This window comes from Aspergillus tanneri (assembly GCF_003426965.1).
Source record: "Aspergillus tanneri strain NIH1004 chromosome Unknown AapTan_5_pilon_pilon_pilon, whole genome shotgun sequence".
In the NCBI taxonomy this organism is placed as follows: domain Eukaryota; kingdom Fungi; phylum Ascomycota; class Eurotiomycetes; order Eurotiales; family Aspergillaceae; genus Aspergillus; species Aspergillus tanneri.
The window spans coordinates 3,435,895-3,458,825 of NW_022984632.1; the positions used below are offsets into that span (position 1 = coordinate 3,435,895).

The window sequence follows — 22,931 nt, forward strand, 5'->3', positions numbered from 1 at the left end:
TCCATGTTTGTGCCTATCGTTTGAGGAAGTTGAGGAAGTTGGGGAAGTTGGGGAAGTTGGGGACGGAACTGTGGGTCACATGGAAGTGGCGCATAGCTGTACCCGAATTATCCATTCACTTGTTTTTCCCTCACTTCACCCGAGCTCCCCTAATTTGTACAGCTTCGCACATAGGAGTCCAAGCAGCTTTATTGAAGATACCATCACCACCACCATCCCTAGTTACGGGTTTCTGCATAGTCATTATTTGTCAATTTTTTATCTTATGAACGTTAATATTCCGCTCTTATTACCATATTAATCGTACGGCAACAATGTCGAGAGATCATTCTGACGCTCTGGATTTTGACCTTAGTTTTTTGCATATAGGCAAAGAACTTAAACAATCGGAGGCTTCCTCGATATTTGAAGTGGAAATTCATGGTAGTAGCTACGCAATGAAGGTGGTGAGTAATAGCAGGTTTGTATTAGGATATAGCTAACTTTACAGTTTCATAACAACGGTGATCCAGGTTTTACAAAAAAGGGCCGTGACTTGAACCGTTTTCGCTGCGAACTAAACGCTTACAGAAACCTTTATTCGTTTGGTGTATGTGAGCGTGGTTTGGTTCCATATTACTATGGCTATATTGATAGGCTAGATCCAGCCAAGTACCAACCACATCTTAATCATTTTGCAGGCGACACGCACTTTCCAAGTGCGATTTTACTCGAATATTTGAGAGATACAGAAGAGCTTAATTGTGTGAATTACACAGACCGTCGCCTCCAAACCGCAATCTACGGGCTTAGACAAATTCATAACGCTCTAATTCACCACCATGATATCTACCCGAAGAATATCCTCATTGTCCAGGGACACCCAGAAAGAGTCGTTTGGATAGACTTCGATGTTGCAGTAACTTTCCCGAGTAAAGAAGCGATGAACTGCCAAGCGGAGAAATATTGCCAGCACGAAATTGAACTTTTTGCAAGCTTCGGACAGCTTTTAGTATGTTGTTTAACCCCGTTCATAGCCTATAATAGAATCTAACAGAGCTTTAGCAAGAGGACCAAAAACAAGGTCTTCCACCAAATACGAAATACTACTAGCTGGGCCTCTGTATTTACGAGATTGGATCCTTGGCCTGCTATATTTAGCTTTAGTGCACTTTGCTTTCCACACCCTATGGTCGTATGTGTCAAACGTAGCTATTATAGTTATCCATAATTTACTACCACTAGCAGATAATGATGGCTCCTAAGCCAAGTGCTATCTTGGGCTCGCCGGAAACACCCAGTAATTCTCTGTATAGCTTTATCGAGGCCAACATCCACTTACTGCTCGCCCGAAGGAATTTATTGCCAACACTCTAATAGAGCCAAGCTGTATCTCCTGTTCCTCGTCGTTTGTGATCAACGATAAGGTGAGAAAAGACGAGGGGGCACTTTACAAGGTGGCTGCCTGGCTCGGCTTGCGAGCTGCAAAGTTAAGAGGGGCCGCAAGGATGGGATGAGGAGAGGTTGCATGATGACCGCTAACAAGGCTGCCTTCGGGGTTGCGCGACTCGAAGCTTGCTGATAGAAAGTAAATTGATGGAAAGATTAAAAACCCTCTTGAAGTGAGCGTGTATCGTATTTAAACCCTATCTTCCCAGGGTCCATCGTCGGCGAGGATCACTGGGTCAATGGGAGTGTTATTCTGCACACCTGGTAACCTAAAGAACTCTTCCAAGCTGTTGTCTAAGCTTGGTATACTGGGCGATGACGGATCATCCCCTGGGGTGTCTCCCCAAAAAAAGGGCACTCAGTCGGAACATTACTAATATCTTGAAAATCACGGGGTGGAATTGGACCCCAATTTGAGGTGCGATGTGCTGGATTATGTGGGGAAGTTGCTCCTTGCTTCGAGTTCTCCGGATGTAGTATATTAGGCGGTAGTATAGATACCTCCCGTGGTTAAGATTAGGGGCTTAATAGTGTATATAGCCGAGTATTCGTTTTGGTATGCACACACGCTTCGGGCGGTGGCCGCGCAGGGAGGCGATGCTTAGGAAATGGTAAAGAAGGCAAAGTACTTGGGAGGGAATCATGCAGAGGTTTAGGGGGAGAAGGGGTGTTGGACGCTTTACTGCAAGAATTTAGGGATTTGTAAGGTGGAAATGAGCCAGTGGAAGGGGGGATCCATGGCTTGAAGTTGTTTAGGTGAAATGTAGGGAACATCTTGCAGGAAATAGTGTCCTTGAGGTTATACTTAACGGAGAGGTGATTGGGAAACAGGAACGGGAAGTGCAAGAGGAAGCAGAAAGGTGTAGATAATAAGATACCCCTAATATTACAGGTTTGATTAGCCTTTTTATACCTTTCCTTAACGCGTCGACTCCATGTTTTTGCCTTCTCGGAAGCGAAGCAAATTTTTCTTGTTCTTAACCTTATATCTAGGCTGTTAACGCGTCCACCTGCATCTAAAAACATCCAGTATTTGCAGCTCCAAGCCTCACATGTCGAACATTTTGGCCCGATCCGCAGAGATAGACCGGGGTTAAAAGAAATGCGGCAATTTTGCTATTGGATGATAAACAAGGCAAGAGCCCAGAAGCGGATGGATCTGGTGGAACAGGGGATGGCTCCAGAGGGGAGGGGGCCAACCCCAGCCATTAAAACTGAGCAGACACTATAAATGCAGTCTCTAGTAGCTGGATAACAAGCAATCCCCCCAAAATCTCCATGAGGCCTCACAGAGGCCCTGCGCATGAATCCATTATGCAGGTAGAGGCAAAATATAAGAGTCAGTGAGAAAAGAAACCAGAGAGTATGAGAGATGTAAAAAAATCAATTAAGTAGTGCACTCCGGGAACAACCATCCTTACTGACATTGCAGCGGCCCAAGTCCTACCATAGGCAAGAGCGCGCCATCAGGCGGCATACTGGATAGCTAAAAGCCAATAAAGCGACAGTAAAAATATCGAGATCCACTAGATAGGTTGCCGGTGACTCCGTAGCTGAAGAGCGAAAACAGGGGGTTGGGCGGCGCCATACGGGAAAAAGGTAATGGTCGGATAACACGGCATCTTCTAAAGGGGGGAAGGGGCCAGTGCACCGGGTGAAGGAGACGGGAGGGGGGAAGAAAGGAAGGAGAAAATGCGTCGTCGTTTGAAAGAGAGAAGTCGGCCTTATATAGATGCAGTGGGACGGATGAGGCGGCAGGGTAAAAGGGCAAAAGCGGCGAGAGTCAGCACTATTCCCAAAGCGGGAGGTACCATACCACAACGGGCAGTGGATACCCATGAGTGGCAGGCGGTGTCAGGCAGCAGAAGAGCGGTTCAATGGGAGCCGTTTCGGGCGCCCCGCTAACCGGCACAACGTATACCCAATGAAAATATCATTTAGATTAAGCTAATTCGCCGATATGTAGACGCCCTAGGACATCAAACTATTTAAGTCCATAACTAGCTTGCACCTCTTGTCCACCAGTCAATCTTATATAAGTGTCCGCATCTAGTTGGCTTAACAAATATCTCCCAAGACATATAAGAGGTTGCTCTCCGTTGTTGTTAAGTGTCCTCTCCTTTGTTACAAATCTTAAAGAGGTTTATCTTGCATAAAGTAACAAAAAAAGACAGGCTGGAGCGTGCATACCATTCAGGGAGCAACCCAGTTGGGAAAGCCTGACTGGTTGCACCCTCTTTCATTGCGTGTCATGTGACTGGATTACATAAATGTCACGTGATTTGAAGCGGTGTTCTCCAGACGATGTTTGGCCTACCCGTGACTAAAGCATTTATGTGCGGCTCCAGGCTAATTGCCAGGGTATCAGGACGGTTGACCAAGATACGGCCGTGGACGCATCAAACCTCTGTTCATATAAGCTGACTAGAGGCGGGCTACGTGACCAGAACACCTGGATCATGTCATCCTCGGAACAATGGGGGACGTTCCTCCATCAGTGCCTAATGCATCGAATTGATGCGGCCGAGTTTAAGAATCTATCAAAATTATTGTTTCAACGGAGTCCCATAGTCGAGACAGCTCTACTCAATGTGCTTCTTGAGACAAGACTCGCGACGGGCATTAAGTGGGATCCGTTGCTCCCGCTGTATATGGACTGTCTTTGCAAAATGGGCAAGGTGCAAATATCCACAGTGCTGCATACATTATTAAAGTACTCATCTATCCAAGACAGTCTGTCGTCAATTGACTCGGGTGCCGATCAAAAGAAGCCTCCGAAGTGCTATACATTGATGACGGACATCAGAGTCATCCAGGATGCCATGCTGTCTGTCTCAACAGGACATGCCCCAAAGAGTCTTACCGAGTCTCTCGGTATCTTTTCTGCCATTGTGGACTGGATCCAAGCCGTTGTGTCCTGGCACCATAATCATGTGGATACGAACCAGCAAACAGGCGGGCTGATTAGCTCTCCAGATGCTGTTTCATTGTTTGAGTCGCTCGGAATCCTTTTTGCTGCTTTGTCGGGAACTTCAAAGGGGCTAGATGTGCTGTCATCAGAATCCCATGAAGGTAGCTAGCTATGCTAAAGCCCGTTTTTGTTTACTGCTTATATGCTGACGCCCAGTAGCATTAAAGCTCAAGCTTGGCCAAGCACTATCTGCATATCTTCCCCTTTGCGTGGAAGTGTCACTGCCACTGCGGAACAGACTAGACGGCTTGCAAAAAGAATTCAATCTCTATGGAGATCTGCCCTCCAAGTCCTTGGAGGTTTCCGTGATGGATAATTTAAACGTCAGCGCGCTTCAATTTGAGGCTTCTGTGATGGACGGGCCTGTTATAAACTCAAGAGCTGGTCTCTATATTTATATAAATTCAATGGTATTCCTGACCCTTTAGTCTGCCGTTATATTGATAATCAAACAATGCTGACCTTATAGCTGGTGGGCCGTCCCATGCTCGATGATGGTATGTTGCTTAATTATTTAACAAATCGATACGGGGTAAGTGTTACTCTCTAACTTTATGCCTATCCATCGCAACTAACGTAAACAGGGTCATTACGAGATAATGATCGAGGAAGTTATAACGGCTACGTTCGACGTATTATCGAATGCGATGTATCGCAATGAGTCAAGCCAAGTCATGTTTCTCTTCCGTTCGTTCTTGGTTAACAAACTTCCCGCCTTCTTTGCTTCCATGTTATCGGCATCCATGGCTTCTCTGTCTATGGATGTGTGCATTAGCCATGCGTTGAGCCGTCTAGACCCGAATACTTTTCCATCATTCTCGCAGATGTTTTCTATGCAGGGAAACACTGTTTTGTCAGATGTCCGACAAGAATTTCTGTTCGCCTGTGCCTCTCATAAATTGATACCCGAGTCCAGTATTGAAAGACTACTAGGCGAAAACCCTATGCAGACGGTCCCTGTTGGGTACATCAAGGACGAACTTGTAATGCAAATCAACATGCACCCAGAGCGTGCGGAGCAACTGATCAGTGAGATTGAATCTACGGAGGGAAATGCAGGTGCGATTGTCAGTGCCATCACTGAGGTATGTGCTATAATGACAAAGATAACGACGACATCGTAGCTAATTGAGAAATAGGTCATGATAAATCTCTGCAATCAAAAAGAAACAATGACATTGAAAAATATTTGCAACGCTCTCTCTCGCCGTCCTCAGGCTCTGGATGTGATTTTGCTCTTCCAAAGCTCAAGGCATGTATTACAACCTCTGTGTGCTCTGCTGGATTCCTGGCACTGGGATGAGGACCACGGCGAGAGCCAGCCTGTATATGATGAATTCGGAAGCATTCTGCTACTGGTGCTAGCATTTAAGTACCGGTATAAATTGCAACCGTACGACCTCGGGATTACGAGAAGTGACTCCTTCGTCTTAGGATTGCTAGAGCGTGGGTCCTGCACCCAGAAGCTGGATGATCTGAATGAAAAACAGAACAAAAATCTTGGGTCATGGATCGCTGCCTTGTTCATTGCGGAGGGTATTAGCGAAGAGACAATGTCCGCTTGTAGCCCGCAGGAGTTTTATCTTCTTGTGGCAACGCTATTTAATCAAAGCCTGGGCGCGTGCGAAGCAGGGAAGTTGGGGTTTGAGACACTTAAAGGGGGATTTGAATGTGAGATTGCCTTGACGCTGGTTCACTACAGGACTAACATAAACAAGATTTGCTCGAGCCATTCCTTCTCCCATCGCTGGTCTTTTCTTTGACCTGGCTAGGAAATCACATCTGGGAAAGCGAGGGTGATCCATCGATCCCATTGAAGGCACTGCAGTGTCTGGTGAACCCCAGCTCAATCTCTAGAGAGGCAAAAGAGATTCATCGAACTGTGATAAATATCACTGCACGTTCTTTAGAAGAGCAGCTTAACGATGTTCAGACACGCCAGCCAACCTCCAGTACTAGCATTAAACCTATTTTAGATGCTCTTGAGCCATGCCTCTCTTTCCAGAGGACGGGTAGTAGTCACCGGTCAGAGCTGGAAACCTGGACGACACATACCCCTGGCGCCCTACTGGGCAGCATCCGAAGCACTTTCCAGGGTCTTGTACTCTGGAGCACCAGTGCAGACATGAACATAGCGCCGCAACTGTACACCCATCGTCAGATCATCGCCGGTATCCAAATGCTGGGTTCTGTGCGCGTTCTTGGGGTGCTTGTTGAAGAGCTGAAGCTGCAGACCGAGGCGGGCAACGGCCCTCTTGCATTAGACATTGCAGCAGCATTAATTTGCTCACCAATGGCAGAGTCATTTGCTGTCAATCAGAGCCACTACCACACTGTGGATCCAAGCAAAGAGCCGCTCCCTCAATGTCCTATCCTAACACTTCGCGATGCGCTTATGATCCAACATGAGAATATCCCCAAGATCAAGGAGAAGGACCCGCTGCGCGCGGAAGTTATTGTCCGATTATACCGACAAGTAAACGCACTGGTAGCGCCGACTACGCAGGTGACAAACCTAGACATGAGCAACATTATCCAGAACATGCAATTAGGTGTTGAGGATGCTTGCCTGGAGTCCCCGGGGGCAAGGGTTGGAAACCATGGTGTGGGCGAGGATAACTCAAATCAAATGTTGGACAATGTCGCGGGCGTTGACCAGAATATGAGCGGAGGTGGTTTGGACACCAGTATCGATGACGTTTTGAATGCAGCTGACATGGCGGTTGGAAATCCGGAATTCCTGGATTTAGATATGGAAGGGATGTTTTGATGGTTAATGGGATGAGATAATATTTTTAGGCTCAAACTAGGACGTCGTATATACGATTATTGCCATAGTACTTCGAGGACATTCCGATCGACTCCCAGCTGCCAGGTATGCGATAGATTCCACGTATATACGGGGCGTTGATTGCCCTCACCGATGGGATGCAAAATCCGGGATTAAGAGGGTGTCGCACAGCGCTGCGGATCGGCGGACGCAGTACAATAATATGGTCAGTCAAATGAAAAGAATTTACTGTAGCATATCTACGTGTCTTAGGGATAGTTGTAGATGTAATGCAAATTGCATTAGACCAGAAGCTACCTAGTCCCCTAAACCACCGTCCTATTAGGGATTCTTCTTCAGCCACAAGGTCTGCGAGTTACAGTATGATTTCAAGCCATCCACACCCCATTCAATCCCAATTCCACTGGCCTTGTGGCCACCATATGGAATTGAAGGTGATACGTCAAAGTGCGAGTTCACCCAAATATTGCCCGCCTCCAGCCGATTAGCCATGCGCTGCGCTCGCTCCAAGTCCTTGCTCCAGACTGACGCCCCCAATCCCATGGCAGTGTCGTTGGCGCACGAAATCACCTCGCTCTCTGAGCTCCACTTCAGGAGGGGTAGGATTGGGGCGAAGGGCTCCTCCTGTACTACGCGTGAGGTATGGGGAGGATTGTCAATGATGGTCGGCGGCACGAAGTAACCAGCCGAGTCCGGGATGGTGCCACCCAGGGCGGGTTTCAACCCCTCGGTGGTGATGCTGTCGAAGAGGTTTTGGGCCTTCCCGAATTGCATGCTGTTTTGTATCGGACCGATGAAGACGGCTGATTCTGTCCCTTCTCCCATCTTCAATGACTGGACAAATTGCACCAGTTTGTCGCGGAACTCATCATAGATGTTCTCGTGTATGTAGAGGCGCTTGATCATCATGCAGATTTGGCTAGAGCACAGGAAGGAAAGGATTCCCACCTATTGAATGCACGAGGAGATTAGTTGGAACTAAACAGTAGAGTCAATTACTTCTCGCTGACCTTGGGGACCACGACATCTACGTCGACATCGTCACAGATGATTGCCGGATCATTGCCACCCAGCTCGAGAGTGAGTCTCTTCAGTGTTTTCGCGCAGCTGGCCATGACGCGACGGCCTGTCACGCTCGACCCCGTGAAGCTGATCTTGTCGATGCCCGAATGCTCCGTCATCATGGGACCCAGGTCATCACCACCGCTAAGAGCTTGCACGACGCCGGGCGGGAAGCAGTGGATTCCCAGTTCGGCCAGCTTCAGATCGCAGTACGGGGTGAAAGGCGACGGCTTGACAATGACGGCATTTCCGGTGTAAACGGCAGGAACGATCTTGCCAACGGCCAAAACGATGGGGTAATTCCAGGGCACGATGGCCCCAACGACGCCGAGAGGCACATACCGGTGGATAACCTTTCGTTCCTCCGTCTCCTCGGCGACGGTCTCGGGAAGGGTGAGGGTACTGAGCGCGCGCGTCCACTGCACCGCCATGCCGACCTCCGCTGCCGCCTGATCCAGGGGTTTCCCCTGTTCGCGGGTCAGCAGCGCGGCGAAGACATCCGTATTTTCCTCCAGAAGATCAGCAAAAGCGCTTAATGCCGTCCGACGTTCTTCCAACGATGTCCTCGACCATTTCTGAAACGCCGCGCGGGCGGCTGTGACTGCACGGTCTAGATCGGCGGCGGTCGACACCGGTACGGGCGGGTTGGGCTGACGGTTGGCGGGATTGACGCCATGGCGCGTGTTGGCGGTAGTGGTCAGCTCGTTATTGATGACATTATGGAAGGTCTTCAATAGGTTAGTCGGCTAGTGCTAGTGCAAGAGACATGGGTTAGTATCGAGCACCTACCGTGGTATCCATGGCTATAATGAAAGAAGATAGCAAAACCGCTTACTACCGGGCAAACAGACGGCAGAAGGGAGGAGGGGCGGGGTTGGTTTCATCTGATATATCCCCTCCCACTTGTCCACTGGCGAAGAGCTTTCACACCTCCATGTCTCGACTGGAAATGCGGGGTTCCGATGGTAATGCGTGTGTACTACCACAGGAGCCAATGCCCATTCCCCGAGCAGTCACCCCTCCATGGAGACGAAATTTCGGGTGAGAGGTCGTTCATGATAGACACGAGTACTGCATCCATAACTTGAGGTCTTTGATGCTCTCTCCAAGAGCAAAGTCGAAGCTATTCTGGTCTTCCCCACTCGGCCAGGATTTAGCCTCCGACCTAGTCACGTGATATCCATCGGGGTGCAGTTCTGGCGCCGAGTGATCTACATTTATGACTATTATGGACTCCTCGCTGGTTGGAGCTGCTCCAGCCCACTTCTACCTCTCCTCTGGCTTACTGTAACAATGTCGAAATTATCGAATGGCCTCAGGTCGCTGATTAATTCCCCCGCAGCGCGTCCGAACACCATCCCTGCCCCTCCACATATCCAGTCAGTCTATCGGAAGATCCAGCAGGTGGCACAATCAAAACATCTCTTGGAGCCATCATGGCTAGCTCTCTCGGTATGTGGCGAAAGAAAAGAACAAACTGAAAAATAATAGGCGAAATAAAATAAAAAGGCGCTAACGATTAACACCAGACTGCCGCAACCATGACGATGAACTCGCCGGAGTCCCTCTTATCCCTCTTCCAACTAGCAACTAAATCCCAAACTCCCGCCGAAAGTGTCGCCACGGCCGAACTAATGCGTGAGATTGGTTTGAAATGTATCAGTTTCAACGGTATTCCGCGCACAATCAACTGCCTGAACGCCTTTAAAGCCGGCTTACCTACTTCGATTAGCTCTCAGCTGTCGCAAACGCCAACGCGCGCCCCATCTCCCGAAAACATCACCGAGATAAGCGCCCGCGGCCAAGCCCTGTGGGACTCCATCTACCGTCCCTTCGAAGTGAAACTCTACGACAAATTGGCGGATTCACATCCTGACCTCCCGGTCCACATCCTCCACAACAACTACGGTGCCCTCTTGTCGAACCCGCATCGTACGACAGGAGCGAACACCGGCCGCTTGGCGACATCGATCATTGCGATCGCGTGCCTGCGTGCGCAGACCGGCGTTGGCCCGCAGGTCATATCTCATGTGTTTGGGCTACGGAAGGCGTTGGAAGATGGAACGTGGGTCCAGGATGTCGAGAGCGAAGAGAATGCCCGATGGCTGGCAAGCGATGATGGTAATACCTGGATTTTGAATAGTGTGGATGAGATTGTGGAGGCCATTGGACAGGGATTGGGGTCAACTTTTGCACCTGCAAGAAACTCCAAGTTGTAAATACGGTAAGAGGTGGGGGTTCAGACGGGGTGAACTGGCCCCGAAATCCCGATTGTACATACATATGTATTGTGTCTATACAGGTATAGGCGGTAGACGAGTTATGTGAATGGATTGGGTTCAGATGACTCGTGTCACCAGTGAAACGCATTGTTTAGATTACAATTTATTTTGCTCACGTAAACCTCGTAATCCATGTGGCCAGCCCCTTGCAAGGATCCGCCGGTATGCGACACCGTTGGGGATCAACGGGAATACCGGGAATAAATTTTCCTAGGCTCTTCAATGGCAGCACCATGATCACCCATGGATCAGAGGAAAAAGAAAAGGGAAAAGAAAAAAACAAGCATCTTAAATGAACCAGCTGCTTGAAAGACTTCCCGTTGGTTAGGAAAGTCTATGCATCCACACTCAATACGTATGCATCATTCATTATATTAGTGAATAGAAATCTATCGTCATATGCCAGCTAAATCGTCACGTCGTTCCCTGTTTAACCCATGCATTGAACTTCTCCACCTGTAACCGATCCGTCGCCCATGAGGTAACAATGCGAACTACTGCCCTCTCCTCGTCCAATGGATCCCAGACATAAAACCGGAAACGCTCCTCCAGCGACCGAATCAGCCGAGTTGGTAGAATGACAAACACTTGATTCGTTTCGGTGGGAGCCGCCAACTCGTACCCTAGAGCCTCAAAGTTCGCAGAGATAGTCTGTGCCATCTCCGTTGCATGCCGCGCCAGCTCAAAGAAGAGATCGTTCCGGAAAAGCTCCGCAAATTGCACGCCCATAATGCGAGTCTTGGCCAGCAAGGCTCCATGCTGCTTAAGATGGAAGATAAAATCCTCAGCGAGGTGACTGCGGACCACTATGGCCTCGCCCAGCAAGGCCCCCATTTTGGTTCCCCCGATCCAGAAAATATCCGTCAAATCAATGAGGTCCCGTAAAGTAAGATCATTGGAAGGTGCACTCAGTGCCACCCCAATGCGCGCTCCATCCATCAACAACAGCAAGCCTAGCCGTCGACACGTGGCTGAGATCCCCTGGAGCTCTGCTTTGGTGTATATTGTCCCCAACTCAGTTGCATTGGAGATATACACCAGGCGGGGTTTCGCGGAGTGCGGAAAGAACTGGTTCTGACGCACAACCCGCTCTAGATTCTGCGGTGTCATTTTGCCCCTGCTCCCGGGGACAATAATTGTCTTATGCCCAGTTGCCTCTATTGCACCGGCCTCCTTGCTGACAATGTGACCAGAGTCAACCGTTAAAACGGCCTCGTATGGCCGCAGACAGCTTGCAATGCAAATGAGGTTGGCAGAGGTTCCACTGGGAACAAAGTGAATGGAGACTTCGTCATCGGTAGCATTGAGCTTGGATTGAATCAATTGGCGTGCCTCATTGCTGTATGCGTCATTCCCGTAGGAGATTTGCTGGGTGGTATTTGTGCGCAGTAGAGCTTCTAAAAGTTGAGGATGGGCTCCTTCACTGTAGTCGTCTAGAAAGCTATACGGAGGAATTATCTCCGTGTCGGAGAGCCAGGTGGACGGCATTGTCAAAGTGTTTATAGACAATGATTGATAACCAGATATGAAAAACTCTGGACCGAACCAAATTTCAGCGGAGGAAAAAAAGGAACCGATATATAGTACTGTGTGCTAGCATATCGGGAATAAACGTGCTCGGGAATGAGTCAAACAGTGGGTCTTATTCCCGCTCGGGAATACCCCAACAGTTTTTGATCCTTCTGGAAAAGTCGACGATCCAGACTCTACACCTTGCAGAACACCGTTACACACCTGTACTCTCGCTGTTCTCGGGGTTCTGTCGGAAGCATCGTGAATGCTACGTGATGAAGCCTTTGATGTCCCAAGCTCTTTGAAGCATGTGTTATAGCATCCCATGCGGTTATTGTCGGCTTTCTCTAGCCAACACCATCATCGAAGAGATGAAATGCATACATTCAATGTGAATCTCATAATTCCCACATGGATTCTCCTGTTCCGCATGATCGTCCCTATGGACCTAGTTTGATCCCTCTACCTTCAAGCCTGTATTCCAGGGCCATGAGCAGGTTTCTGGGAGCATGGTATATGACAATAGTGCCTCAGAGTGTTAGAGACCCACCTTATTCGGTATGGCCACTTAGCTTCTCTTAGTCACCCATCTAGATAGACAGCCCGCTTGAGCCCTTGAATTGAAGAGAATCGTGCCTCGCGAATGCAGAAGTCTATCCACGCGTTATAAGATATGTACGACGAACCATGGAGTATCCTGATGAGATACAGCCCACTTTGAGAAAGATTTTGAAACCCTTCATTTGAGCTTTCCAACATGTAGCCTTAGCAATAACAACAAAGCCCGACGCCTTCAACAAAAGCCTTTACTATATATAAGATAAACATGATCCACGTCACATGTTGAATTCCTGATCCCAGCCATGTAAAGAGGCATTTTTGAAGATAACACGTCAACACTGAATACGCTAGAGAGCAAGGAAACCTACCGTCAACCGATAATCCTTGGTTGGGATTACGAATGATATCCATTGGCGGAGGGGTGAGTTGTCTCTCACAGGCGATCTGGTCTTGTCCCTCGTTGATCGATGGGGGGCCTGTCCAGATATCAATATGCCAGATGCTCGACTCTCAGTTCCTATTGCACTGCTGACAGTAATCCTCGTTCCGCAGGTGCTTGCGAAGATGTGGATCGCAGATAATTTCGCACTCTTCACCCGAGGCCGTAGCAAAGTTCAGAGGATCCCTGTGGGTAACGATTCCCCAGCAGTGTTCCCACGACCGCAGTTACACACAGTTTCCGAATCAGGAGGGTCATTGTCGGGGTATCCGTAAAAGGTATGTGTGCGAGACCTCGCTGATAAGTTTACATGCGTTGGACACACCCACTAAGCCTAAAAATAACATGATTCTAAAGAAAAGGAAATTATGTCAGCTGTTGTCTCGCACAATAAGAGCTCGTTCATGAACAGTTATTTGTGGCGTGAGAAACTGGAAGTTGCGATGATGGACAGAATGTCGAATTTATGAAGACATTCTCGAGCTTTTGTTCTCTAGGTCATCATGATTGTTGCGTTTCTTACTTTGCTGTCATTCCATGATTTCGTCGTCATTAATAATGTCAGCGAAAAGTGTTAAATTTTGATTAAAGGTGCACTTTACACTTTACCATATCTTATAGTCATTTAAGTTGTCATCTTGAACCAACAGGTCAACAAACGCACAGAATTGAGGGATCCTCGGGAACACTGACTGCCTATATAAAAAAATACATGTCTCTCCCAGTGCCCTTAGGTTTTTTGGTGGCCGAATGATATTTTTCATGTTCACAACTATGTGTCGATATTTATTCTAAACACTGATTGTTATCAAGGTTCCTATATTCCTTTGCTTTCTGTCTAATTAACGCGATCTACATAGCCAAAACAAAGGGGTGGGGGGGAATTAATAACTAACCGACTGGCTAGGCGATAAACCATACTTTCCCAAAAAATTACAGTGACATTCACTACGAGTAGGTGGAGTTTTGTATTTTACTACCATATGAATTTAAATCCAAATATAGGACTATAAATTGACACTTTAGGCTTACGCATTCCTATAGGTGAGCAGATATAAGGAATGAATATTCAATCAAACAACCTCACTAATGAGATCTATCTATGGAAGAAAACATTAGTAGAACAGCCGAGCCAGGTCCAAAATACATATCCTGGAAAATCTCAAACAACAAATCAAGTCCTATGCTATCCCAAAGCCATCCGTTCAATCTCGGACCGTATCACCATCTCGTATTCTAAAATATTCCTGAGTCGCGCTTCCTTTCCCAGCCCACCTCGCATCTGATGAACAACAGATTCAGGTACCTTATTGGCACCCTTCCAATTTGGGTGATTGTGACCACTGCTGCCGCCTCGGAGCCATACACATAGCAACAGCAGTAGGATAGCCACAATAATAAACCACCAGAGATGATAGGAACTGTGTTGAGGAGCACTCTCCTCAGTGGAGTCAGGTTTCTCTGGGATGGCAGCCGGCGCCGGCTCTGCTGGCCTTTTATACTTCTCCGGAGGGATTGGATTCATCCAGCTCGCCTTGGGAATTTCCATGCGTGTATTGCCCACGCCATACGGTTTAGGAAGATACACTGGACCTGTGTAGCTATCTCTTACTGAGCGTGTCAGTTGGATAGGCTCTTCCGGCGACTTTTTCTCTCCCTTTTTCATGGACGTCCCCGAACGTGTCGGTTCATCTATATCTAAATTTTCCGTGTCATTCAGCTGCAGTTGTCCCAGCCCACGCACCACTATTCCGAACGGGTCGTACTCCTCCACCAATTCCTCATCCTTGAATGAACTAATCCGTACCCGCTTCCGTGGGCCGTTCTGTTCAACACAATCCAGGCGCAAGAATGGGTTCGCGTTTGACGGGGCATTCTGCAAACTCGGCCCGAAGATCTCTGAGATCTTTTGAGAGGTACTCGGTCTGGGATTCGAGGTCCCTGAAGTACGTACAGACACCGAAGATCGAGTTCTAACGTCTTCTTCCGAGTCGCTGCCGCCTACTATTCCCCATTTTCTGGCCGTGCGGCTAGACGTAGCCGATATTGCAGTTGCAGTAGGTGATTCTGGGGAGTCAGGTCTCGGCACCGAACGGTATATATTGATGTCAAACCCCTTGTCGGATGCAGAAACAGACAGCCCTGTTGGGGCACGTTCTAGTCCGTGGGCCAGCAACAGGCCTTCTCCTTCGCCGTCAAGTCCGGACGACAAGTCTCCGATCTCATCATCTAGCGTGGCAAGTCCTGGCCACGCAGGGGTATTGTCTGGGTCGCTGTCAGTCATGGAGTTGCCCTGAGGACAGAGTAACTTCGGGTATACCTTGATCCCCAGGATCTTAGCCCGTTGCTCCATGTACGAAGCATAGGTTGCTTCCGTATTCTGGGCCAGTTCTTGGAGCCTTGCCATCCTAGAATGCAGTACATTTTGCACAGTTTTCTGTCTTTTTAGTAAATTTTCTACTCCATCTTCCAATCTCTCGTTTCCTTTCTCAAATAACTCTACCTGTTGTTTGTATCCATCCGACAAGGTTTGCGCATCTTCCAGGGTTTTCTGTATGCCTGCTATTTCCAGTTCGCGACTCGCTAGTAAGACCTTCAAGTGATCAGACTTTTCCTGAACTTGAGTCATCTGGGCCGTTTGCTTTTTGTTGTGCTCTCGCAGCTCGTGGTTCGCTTCCTCCGCCGTCCGGATGTGAACCTCGTGTGCGTCGCATTTGCCCTGTGATTCTCGCAACTCTTCCGTTACCTGGAGCAACTGGGCGTTATGCTTTTCTATTTCCCTCTGGCAGTGCTGGTATTGCTCACCCAGTATGTGTATTTGAGAGTGGAGGAACTGGTTCTCAGCATCTAGGTCCTCATTTTGTTGTTTGCTGTCTGCCAGTGCTTTTTTCTGTTCTACTACCACGTTCTCGAGCCATTGAGATCGAGACTGACCAGTAGGCGGTTCATTGCTCCCGCCGGCGTGTTGATCGTCTTTGGGGCCGCTTCCAGACATAGACAATTAGATTAGGAGGATAGGTTTCGACAGATTTTTTCTTAGTATGTTGTTAACTGTAGATAAAGTAAAAGACAGGTTTGCTCTAAAGGAGCTGGGCAAGCAGACTTTCGATAGTTGTCGAGTCAAAATGGACCCCCAGTGCATGGGGTTGGACGTCGGCACCATTTATACCGTATGAGCTTTGTTGGTGCTTTGATGGGGACATGCAATACACAATAGTCATTCAGAAGTCTGTTGACAGTGTCAAATGAGGATAATACGAGATGGCAATCTCCCCAGCACTCGTAAGATCTATTGGTTTGTCTTTATCAGGGTTACCATTTTACTTGAATTCTTTGTTGCCACCGGTGCATTCCACCACCAGAAACAATGTCTTTGCTCTATAATCTTTATCCCTCGCTATCCGCACCCACAAAGAAAAAGAAAAAGAGAAGAGAAGAACAAAGTGGAGGACCCGAGCTATAGCCCACGGGTTCATCAAAGAACAGGATATCGAGAGAAACGAATAACGCTAACCAGCCACTCACAACTTCGACTTTTTCTGTCCCGTAACATTGGGAACGGCCTCTCCCGAAAGAAGGAAATCCGGGTACCCCAGCTTTCCATATGCTGCACCTGGTGCAGACATGCGCCAGGATGCTCCATCCACTACAGCAAAGTCAGCTGCGACCCGCAAAGAAAGGGGATAAGGATGCTCACCAACAAGAGTCTGTCCGGACACATAACTGCCCGTGTCTGCGAAGAGATACACAGTAGCATCCGCAATATCACGGACGGATCCAAACCGGCCAAGTGGCTGGGACCTGGTGTAGCTTTCAAGGGCGTCCGAGGGAAGAAGACGCTCCATGCCCTGGTCGCCGTTAGTATGACCAGGCAACGACTCAATATGTAGATAAATATTAACGCCGATGACTTACCTCTGTTGAAGCAATAGGGCCCGGGGCAATGATGTTGGAAGTCACTCCCAATGGGCCAAACTCAAGCGCAACGCTGTGCGACAAAGCATCGACACCGGCTTTAGCCACCGACACATGCGTCTGGAAGGGCATCGTTCTATAATGGAGGGTTGCACTGACAAAGATGATGCGACCTCCAGTTCCGGCGGGAGACGGTTTGACTGGTCGGCGAAGGTTAGTATTTCCTAGTTTCCCGGGCTGAAATGAAGAGACAACGACTGACGAGATTCTTTATCCACTTTGTGCTTGTTGGCAGACTCAACCAAATACGGGAGGGTTGTCTTGAGCGTGTTGTAAGACCCTAGGACATCAATATCCATGACGGACTTGAAGGCATTGGGCGACAATTGGTTGATTGAGGCGAGGAAATTGCCCGCCGCTCCAGCGCTGCACAAAGGTCATCAGCACACTTTTTTTAATTTAATTTGTTTTGTTCTTTTTAAGGGTAACCACATAGCGCAGCGTACATGACAAAATCAATACCACCGAGCTTCTGAACGCAGCGATCCACAGCATTCTGGAGGCTCTCGATCTGGCGAACGTCAACGGCCCCGATGCCAATAACTTTGGACCCCGAACGAGCCGTGGCAATGTCACGGGCGGCTGCTTCGGTCTTCTCGACATTTCTCCCCACGATACAGGCGTTGGCCCCTAGGTGGACCAGGGCGCGGACCTGAGCACTGCAAATCGTACCCGCTCCACCGGTACAGAATACCACCTTATTTGCTATGGCAGGGGTCAGAGCCAATGGCTGAGAAGAAGGGGGCTCGGAATCGCTGGACATACTAAACAAGCCATCCTTCCAGGTATCACTTAGATAATCCACCTTGGGGAGAGACATGATAGCGTAAACTGAGGGAAAGACAAGATGCTGGAAAAGGGACGATAGAAGGCAGATAGATGAATGAATAACAGATAGCAGATAAATAACAGGAGTAATTGGAGATCCCCACAATTTGGCCTGGAGCTCAACCTCGGCAAGCTCGGCCCCGTTAATTGATTACTCATCTCCCCAGTGACGTTTACAGTGTTTGATCTGGGGATTGTCGATTGTTCCATGGCAAGGTCAGACTAACTCCGGTAGTAGCCTCCTCACGTCAGTGATGAAAGGTTGTGGGGACACGCTTCGCTTATACTCCTGATACTGGTTTGGCAATTTTTTTTCTTTTGACTTTTTCCTTTTTCCTATATCGATCCGGGCATCATGCATAGCCCCATCTTTACGATACCTGCGAAGCTCAATCAACTTGGATATGATCTCATCTCCAACAATGCCTTGTAGGTGGCTGGAGATGCTTGTAGATTAGGGCCTATGTCGTTTGCCGGTTATCTAAAGTTCAGATCTGACGGCTATCTATAATAACAGAATTACACATATGATGGATCTGTGGGTCTAGCTAAAATAGAGAATATCAATGTCAAAATGCGCGTCTGTGGAATGTTATTGACATTGAAAGTGGGTATTATAACATTGAGGGTGTCGTGCAAGCACTGGACGCACTCGGGCATCAACAGACAACACGACATATTTGGAGACTATTAAGGCTGAGGAGAATTACTGATGCATTATGCTTGCCATATTAATTTCCTAACTAATCCTACTCCCTAGTTAAATAATTACGGAAAAGACTTCCTATTCCTTTTTGTATGCTTTCCGCTGGTGCTATAGTCTTACACCATCCAGGAGCATTTTATAGGAGGAAATTCCACGCAGCAACTACAGCATGGGCCAAGCCTCCATATCGGGTGGCAGGTGGCATTCCATGTTGACACAATTCAATCGCCAACCACCAACTAGGCAAGAAGCCAAGTGTTACACCACAACATAGACCTCAAGTTGGTGTCAATACAAAGTATAAATTTGCATGACGAGAGCCTCTTTCGATGGGGTACAGTCGTGAAACTTGCATCCCTTGCTCAGCTAGTTATCCAAGGCGGATTACGTCAGCCAGCCGAGTTAACTAGTTAAGCGATTCCGATATCGCGGTATTTTTTTGACCGATGAGAAGACGGTCTCTTGTCCTCTTCACGCGCTCTCCTTTGTTTTGGCCTGTAACCCCTGAAAAACAGGCCAATTCGATTTTGCTCACCTCTCCCATTTCTCCTCGGGAGCCAGTCCTTCTCAACTTCTCTGCATGTCGCTGATCCGTGTTGTATCGCGGCGACTGCCACTCGCAAGGAAACTTGCGATTGAGTCACCGCTCCGATTTGCGTCAAGCTCGGCAACCGTTTCTCAAGATGTGAAGGCTCAAGCTAAGGTATGCCCCGCGGTATATACATTTTATCTTAAAATACTAAACTTATGGTAGCGGGGGGCATCTCTGCCTAATCCTGATCCTGCTGTAGATTCACCGACAATCGCCCTTATCCAAGAACGGACTCCCTATATGGTCCCTACCTATGTTCGACCGGCTCCGATGATGGTGAAGGGACAAGGATGCTATCTGTGGGACATAGAGAATCGGCGGTATCTGGATCTCACAGCGGGAATTGCTGTCAACTCTCTCGGTCACTGTGATCCCGAGGTTTCGAAAATCATTGCCGAGCAGGTGTGTATATCTTGCGTCCGGCTTAAATGAGGGAGAATTCTTCTAATGCAGACTATATCTATAGGCTGATACCCTTATCCATGCCTCAAATCTCTACCACAATGCCTGGACTGGTGCTCTGAGCAAGCTCCTAGTTTCAGTCACCCGCGAGTCGGGTGCCATGCGGGATGCGTCTCAAGTGTTCATCTCCAACTCCGGCACCGAAGCCAATGAAGCGGCAATTAAATTCGCCCGCAAGGTTGGCCACTCCCTCGATCCATCGGGCGCAAAACATGAAGTTGTCTCCTTCCACAATTCTTTCCACGGTCGTACAATGGGCGCTCTCTCTGCGACGCCTAACCCCAAGTACCAGGCCCCATTCTCCCCTATGCTGCCAGGATTCAAGTATGGGGACTACAATAATGTGGAGCAGTTGCAAAGCCTTATCACAGAGAAGACATGTGGTGTGATCGTGGAGCCTATTCAAGGAGAGGGTGGTGTAAATGCCGCCACTCCAGAATTCTTCACGGCCCTGCGAAAACGCTGCGATGAAGTGGGCGCTATCCTTGTCTTCGACGAAATCCAATGTGGTCTCTCTCGTACCGGTACTTTATGGGCTCACGCACACCCATCGTTGGCGCCTTCGTCTGGTGAAGCGGCGCACCCAGATATCCTAACTTCTGCAAAGGCACTTGGAAATGGCATTCCCATTGGTGCCACAATTGTCTCAGGAAAAACGGTGGCGCCGCACATCAAAGCTGGAGATCATGGAACCACGTTTGGTGGCAATCCCCTGGCCTGCCGCGTTGCGCACCACATTGTGGAGCGACTGGCATCGTCAGAGTTGCAAAATGGCGTCGAAACAAAATCGGCGCAGCTTGTCTCCGGACTGCAAGCGCTGCAGAAAAAGCATAACAGTGTAATCGCGGAGGTCCGCGGCCGTGGTTTGATTCTTGGCCTTCAGCTGTCTCCTGACTTCACAGCCAAAGCATCGGAATTGATCACTGCTGCACGGGAACGAGGCTTGTTGGTCATCACAGCTGGCGAAGGATGTATCAGATTTGTTCCCCCTTTGACTATTAGCGAGGATCAAATCAAAACAGCCTTGAATATCCTGGATCAAGCCTTAGACACAGTTGTGGCCAAGGTATAGAGTGATTATATGACAGGCCAAGGTTAGACAAACAAATAGTTCAATTAATCTAGTTGTATAATCGATAGTATACTTATTTCGTATCTATATTTCTTCATATACCAGATTACGCGTTCGGGGCCCTTTTAACTTAATGGTCATAATGCTGTACAATGTTCCATATAGGCAACACTCTCCTCGCTGGTTTATTAAGCTTCTGTTCCGGGCCATCCTGGCCTTCAGCCATGCCATAAGCCGGACAAATTCCGATTACGCAGCCCCCTCATATAGACACACTGCTTTGTGGACATATCCCGAATTAGATATGTTGGTAGAACCTCCATCATTTGTCTAATAGCGCAGAATATCATGACCATGATCGCAGTCCAAGGGATACTAAAGCCTACAATTAGGGCTCCTGTTCGCATCATTGTTGTCGTTCCTCTTGGCCAAGTTGGAAGGAGTGCTCTATGTACTAAAGAGTAGACGTAGGTACTAGCTCTGGGTATAGAAATAAATACCTTCTATGAATAATCGCAAGCAGCACAATCTAAAATAGTAGCAGTAGTGACAGACGTTGGGGAAATAGACTAGTACGTATGAAAAACTTGCAATCTTCTATTCCAGTACAAACGACTTCCTTGATATATAAAAAAGATCAAGTTCAGTGTCAATGTTGCCCAGAATAATTGACATTGATAGTTTATTGGAGGGGATGGACAATAAAAGTATGGACTGTAGTGTGCTTCTCCCATCAGTTTGTTTTCCTCTTTATATATCCTACCCTAAAATATTGAATCTCCTTGACTGTGGTACGTCGAGCCCTAATACAAACGGCAGGCACATGCTGTGACGTCGGTCCAAAGCTGCGAATTCGGGGCCCAACCTAGTGTAGTGCTGCTTCCATTCCGTATAGCCCAGTGAGGTCATATAGGACGGTGAAAACTAAGCCAATTAAATGCTCGTAATACATAAGAAGCTTAATTTCTATTAATGTATAGTATGCTGGCCTTCCAAATTATTGACAGGGGGCCTGCATGGATCACACAACTATGAAATACTGAGCTTGGAAGTCCCTCCCAGGCCTCCTGCACCATCTTATCCGTCTTCATCTGTGGGATAATAATCTCAAATCCAATTCTGTATCCTCTCATATAGACTCTATGGGCTTATATCGAGTGAGTGGAAGGCAATGCACAAGTAGCATTCCACGTTCCCCCAAATCTTGAGCTGTATCTTTGATTCGGTAGCCATGAGGTCCATCCCGCATTAAAAGGGAGATCTGTTTTAATTTCGCGTTTAAATAGGCAAATACGGTCAAGCTGCAAGCTGCAAGCGTATGCAGTAAATGCATAATTTAGTGCAATATTGCTCGGCATTTATAAAACCCCTTGTCTTCCTTCATAAGAAATAAGATTCTTCAGTAGAACTATAAAAGAGTTCCTAAAATATTCAGCCTTGATGAAGTGCTGGATGGGTACAAAGGCAAGTCTCATCAAGCTCCTCGATGGCCTTGTACGTCACGTAGATTCGTCCGGAGTCTTATCCAAGTCATGCTCATCCACGGGGTTTATTTCAACTGCAGTATTGCTTTTAACTGCTCCATTGTCCGATTCACGTGTTGGAAGACCCGGGCAGGACGTAGGTGTTTTCCTTGATTTGGAAGAGGGGGCTTTCGAAGAACGTTGATAGCCTCGTTTGCGCAAGGCACGCGATAAAGCGTCATTAGAGACATTAAGATTGAGCTTTTTAATAACCTTCCCATACGGCATACGGCGATTCTCTTCCGACGACGAGATAAACGCAAGAACACCGTTTACATCACTATCGGACAGCTTAGGCGGCTTGCCGCGAGCTTTTCGAGGTGTATAGACTTGAGCCTGACACGTATATTGGACTTGTCTATGTGTAACATTAGGCAACGCTTCGACAATTCTTTGATAGGTAAAACCAGCATCTCGAAGAGTCAATATACGTATTCGATCATCGCGATCAAGTCGAGCTGAATATCCGTGCGGAGGCGTCGCTGGGGGTGTCGTTGGAGGCGCCGATGGGGCAGTTGGTCGGGCCGCGCTATGCGTGGGTTCCTCCATAGCCTCACTTCATTGACCCCTCAAGCACTTCGATCGAGGTTTCAGGGGCACTGTGTATGCACACAGACTGTAGTTGGGGTGTAGAACCTATTGCACAGCGGAACCTTTCGTGCTTTCGTGACGCGCTTGTTGATTCCACACCGCCATCTGGTTCTGTCATACTCTTCCTAATTTGGAT

General features: G+C 48.1%; 7 protein-coding genes across 7 annotated transcripts; 3 read left to right on the forward strand and 4 right to left on the reverse strand.

Annotated features, from left to right (window-relative positions):
* Positions 1–3,932: 3,932 nt before the first annotated feature.
* nut1 (putative RNA polymerase II mediator complex subunit Nut1) lies at positions 3,933–7,169 on the forward strand (the record flags this gene model as incomplete). Its single annotated transcript, XM_033575114.1, has 6 exons — positions 3,933–4,500; positions 4,559–4,809; positions 4,869–4,931; positions 4,984–5,484; positions 5,539–6,070; positions 6,118–7,169. The coding sequence occupies 6 exons, from the start codon at positions 3,933–3,935 to the stop codon at positions 7,167–7,169; spliced, it is 2,967 nt and encodes a 988-aa protein (XP_033423132.1).
* A 342-nt stretch (positions 7,170–7,511) lies between these two features.
* On the reverse strand, positions 7,512–9,053 carry ATNIH1004_010546 (aldehyde dehydrogenase family protein; the record flags this gene model as incomplete). The annotated part of the gene is made up of 3 exons (XM_033575115.1): positions 7,512–8,138; positions 8,201–8,980; positions 9,042–9,053. The coding sequence occupies 3 exons, from the start codon at positions 9,051–9,053 to the stop codon at positions 7,512–7,514; spliced, it is 1,419 nt and encodes a 472-aa protein (XP_033423133.1).
* Positions 9,054–9,545: 492 nt separating this feature from the next.
* ALG3_2 (uncharacterized protein) lies at positions 9,546–10,471 on the forward strand (the record flags this gene model as incomplete). Its single annotated transcript, XM_033575116.1, has 2 exons — positions 9,546–9,704; positions 9,782–10,471. The coding sequence occupies 2 exons, from the start codon at positions 9,546–9,548 to the stop codon at positions 10,469–10,471; spliced, it is 849 nt and encodes a 282-aa protein (XP_033423134.1).
* Positions 10,472–10,948: 477 nt separating this feature from the next.
* Positions 10,949–12,022, reverse strand: ATNIH1004_010548 (threonine aldolase family protein; the record flags this gene model as incomplete). The annotated part of the gene is made up of 1 exon (XM_033575117.1): positions 10,949–12,022. One exon carries the CDS (start codon positions 12,020–12,022, stop codon positions 10,949–10,951), a length of 1,074 nt encoding a protein of 357 aa, XP_033423135.1.
* A 2,210-nt stretch (positions 12,023–14,232) lies between these two features.
* Positions 14,233–16,041, reverse strand: ATNIH1004_010549 (uncharacterized protein; the record flags this gene model as incomplete). Its single annotated transcript, XM_033575118.1, has 1 exon — positions 14,233–16,041. One exon carries the CDS (start codon positions 16,039–16,041, stop codon positions 14,233–14,235), a length of 1,809 nt encoding a protein of 602 aa, XP_033423136.1.
* A 526-nt stretch (positions 16,042–16,567) lies between these two features.
* Positions 16,568–17,841, reverse strand: ATNIH1004_010550 (SDR family oxidoreductase; the record flags this gene model as incomplete). Its single annotated transcript, XM_033575119.1, has 5 exons — positions 16,568–16,692; positions 16,744–16,894; positions 16,962–17,161; positions 17,224–17,387; positions 17,468–17,841. 5 exons carry the CDS (start codon positions 17,839–17,841, stop codon positions 16,568–16,570), a joined length of 1,014 nt encoding a protein of 337 aa, XP_033423137.1.
* Positions 17,842–19,135: 1,294 nt separating this feature from the next.
* Positions 19,136–20,681, forward strand: ARG8 (acetylornithine transaminase; the record flags this gene model as incomplete). Its single annotated transcript, XM_033575120.1, has 3 exons — positions 19,136–19,258; positions 19,310–19,549; positions 19,614–20,681. 3 exons carry the CDS (start codon positions 19,136–19,138, stop codon positions 20,679–20,681), a joined length of 1,431 nt encoding a protein of 476 aa, XP_033423138.1.
* Positions 20,682–22,931: the final 2,250 nt, after the last annotated feature.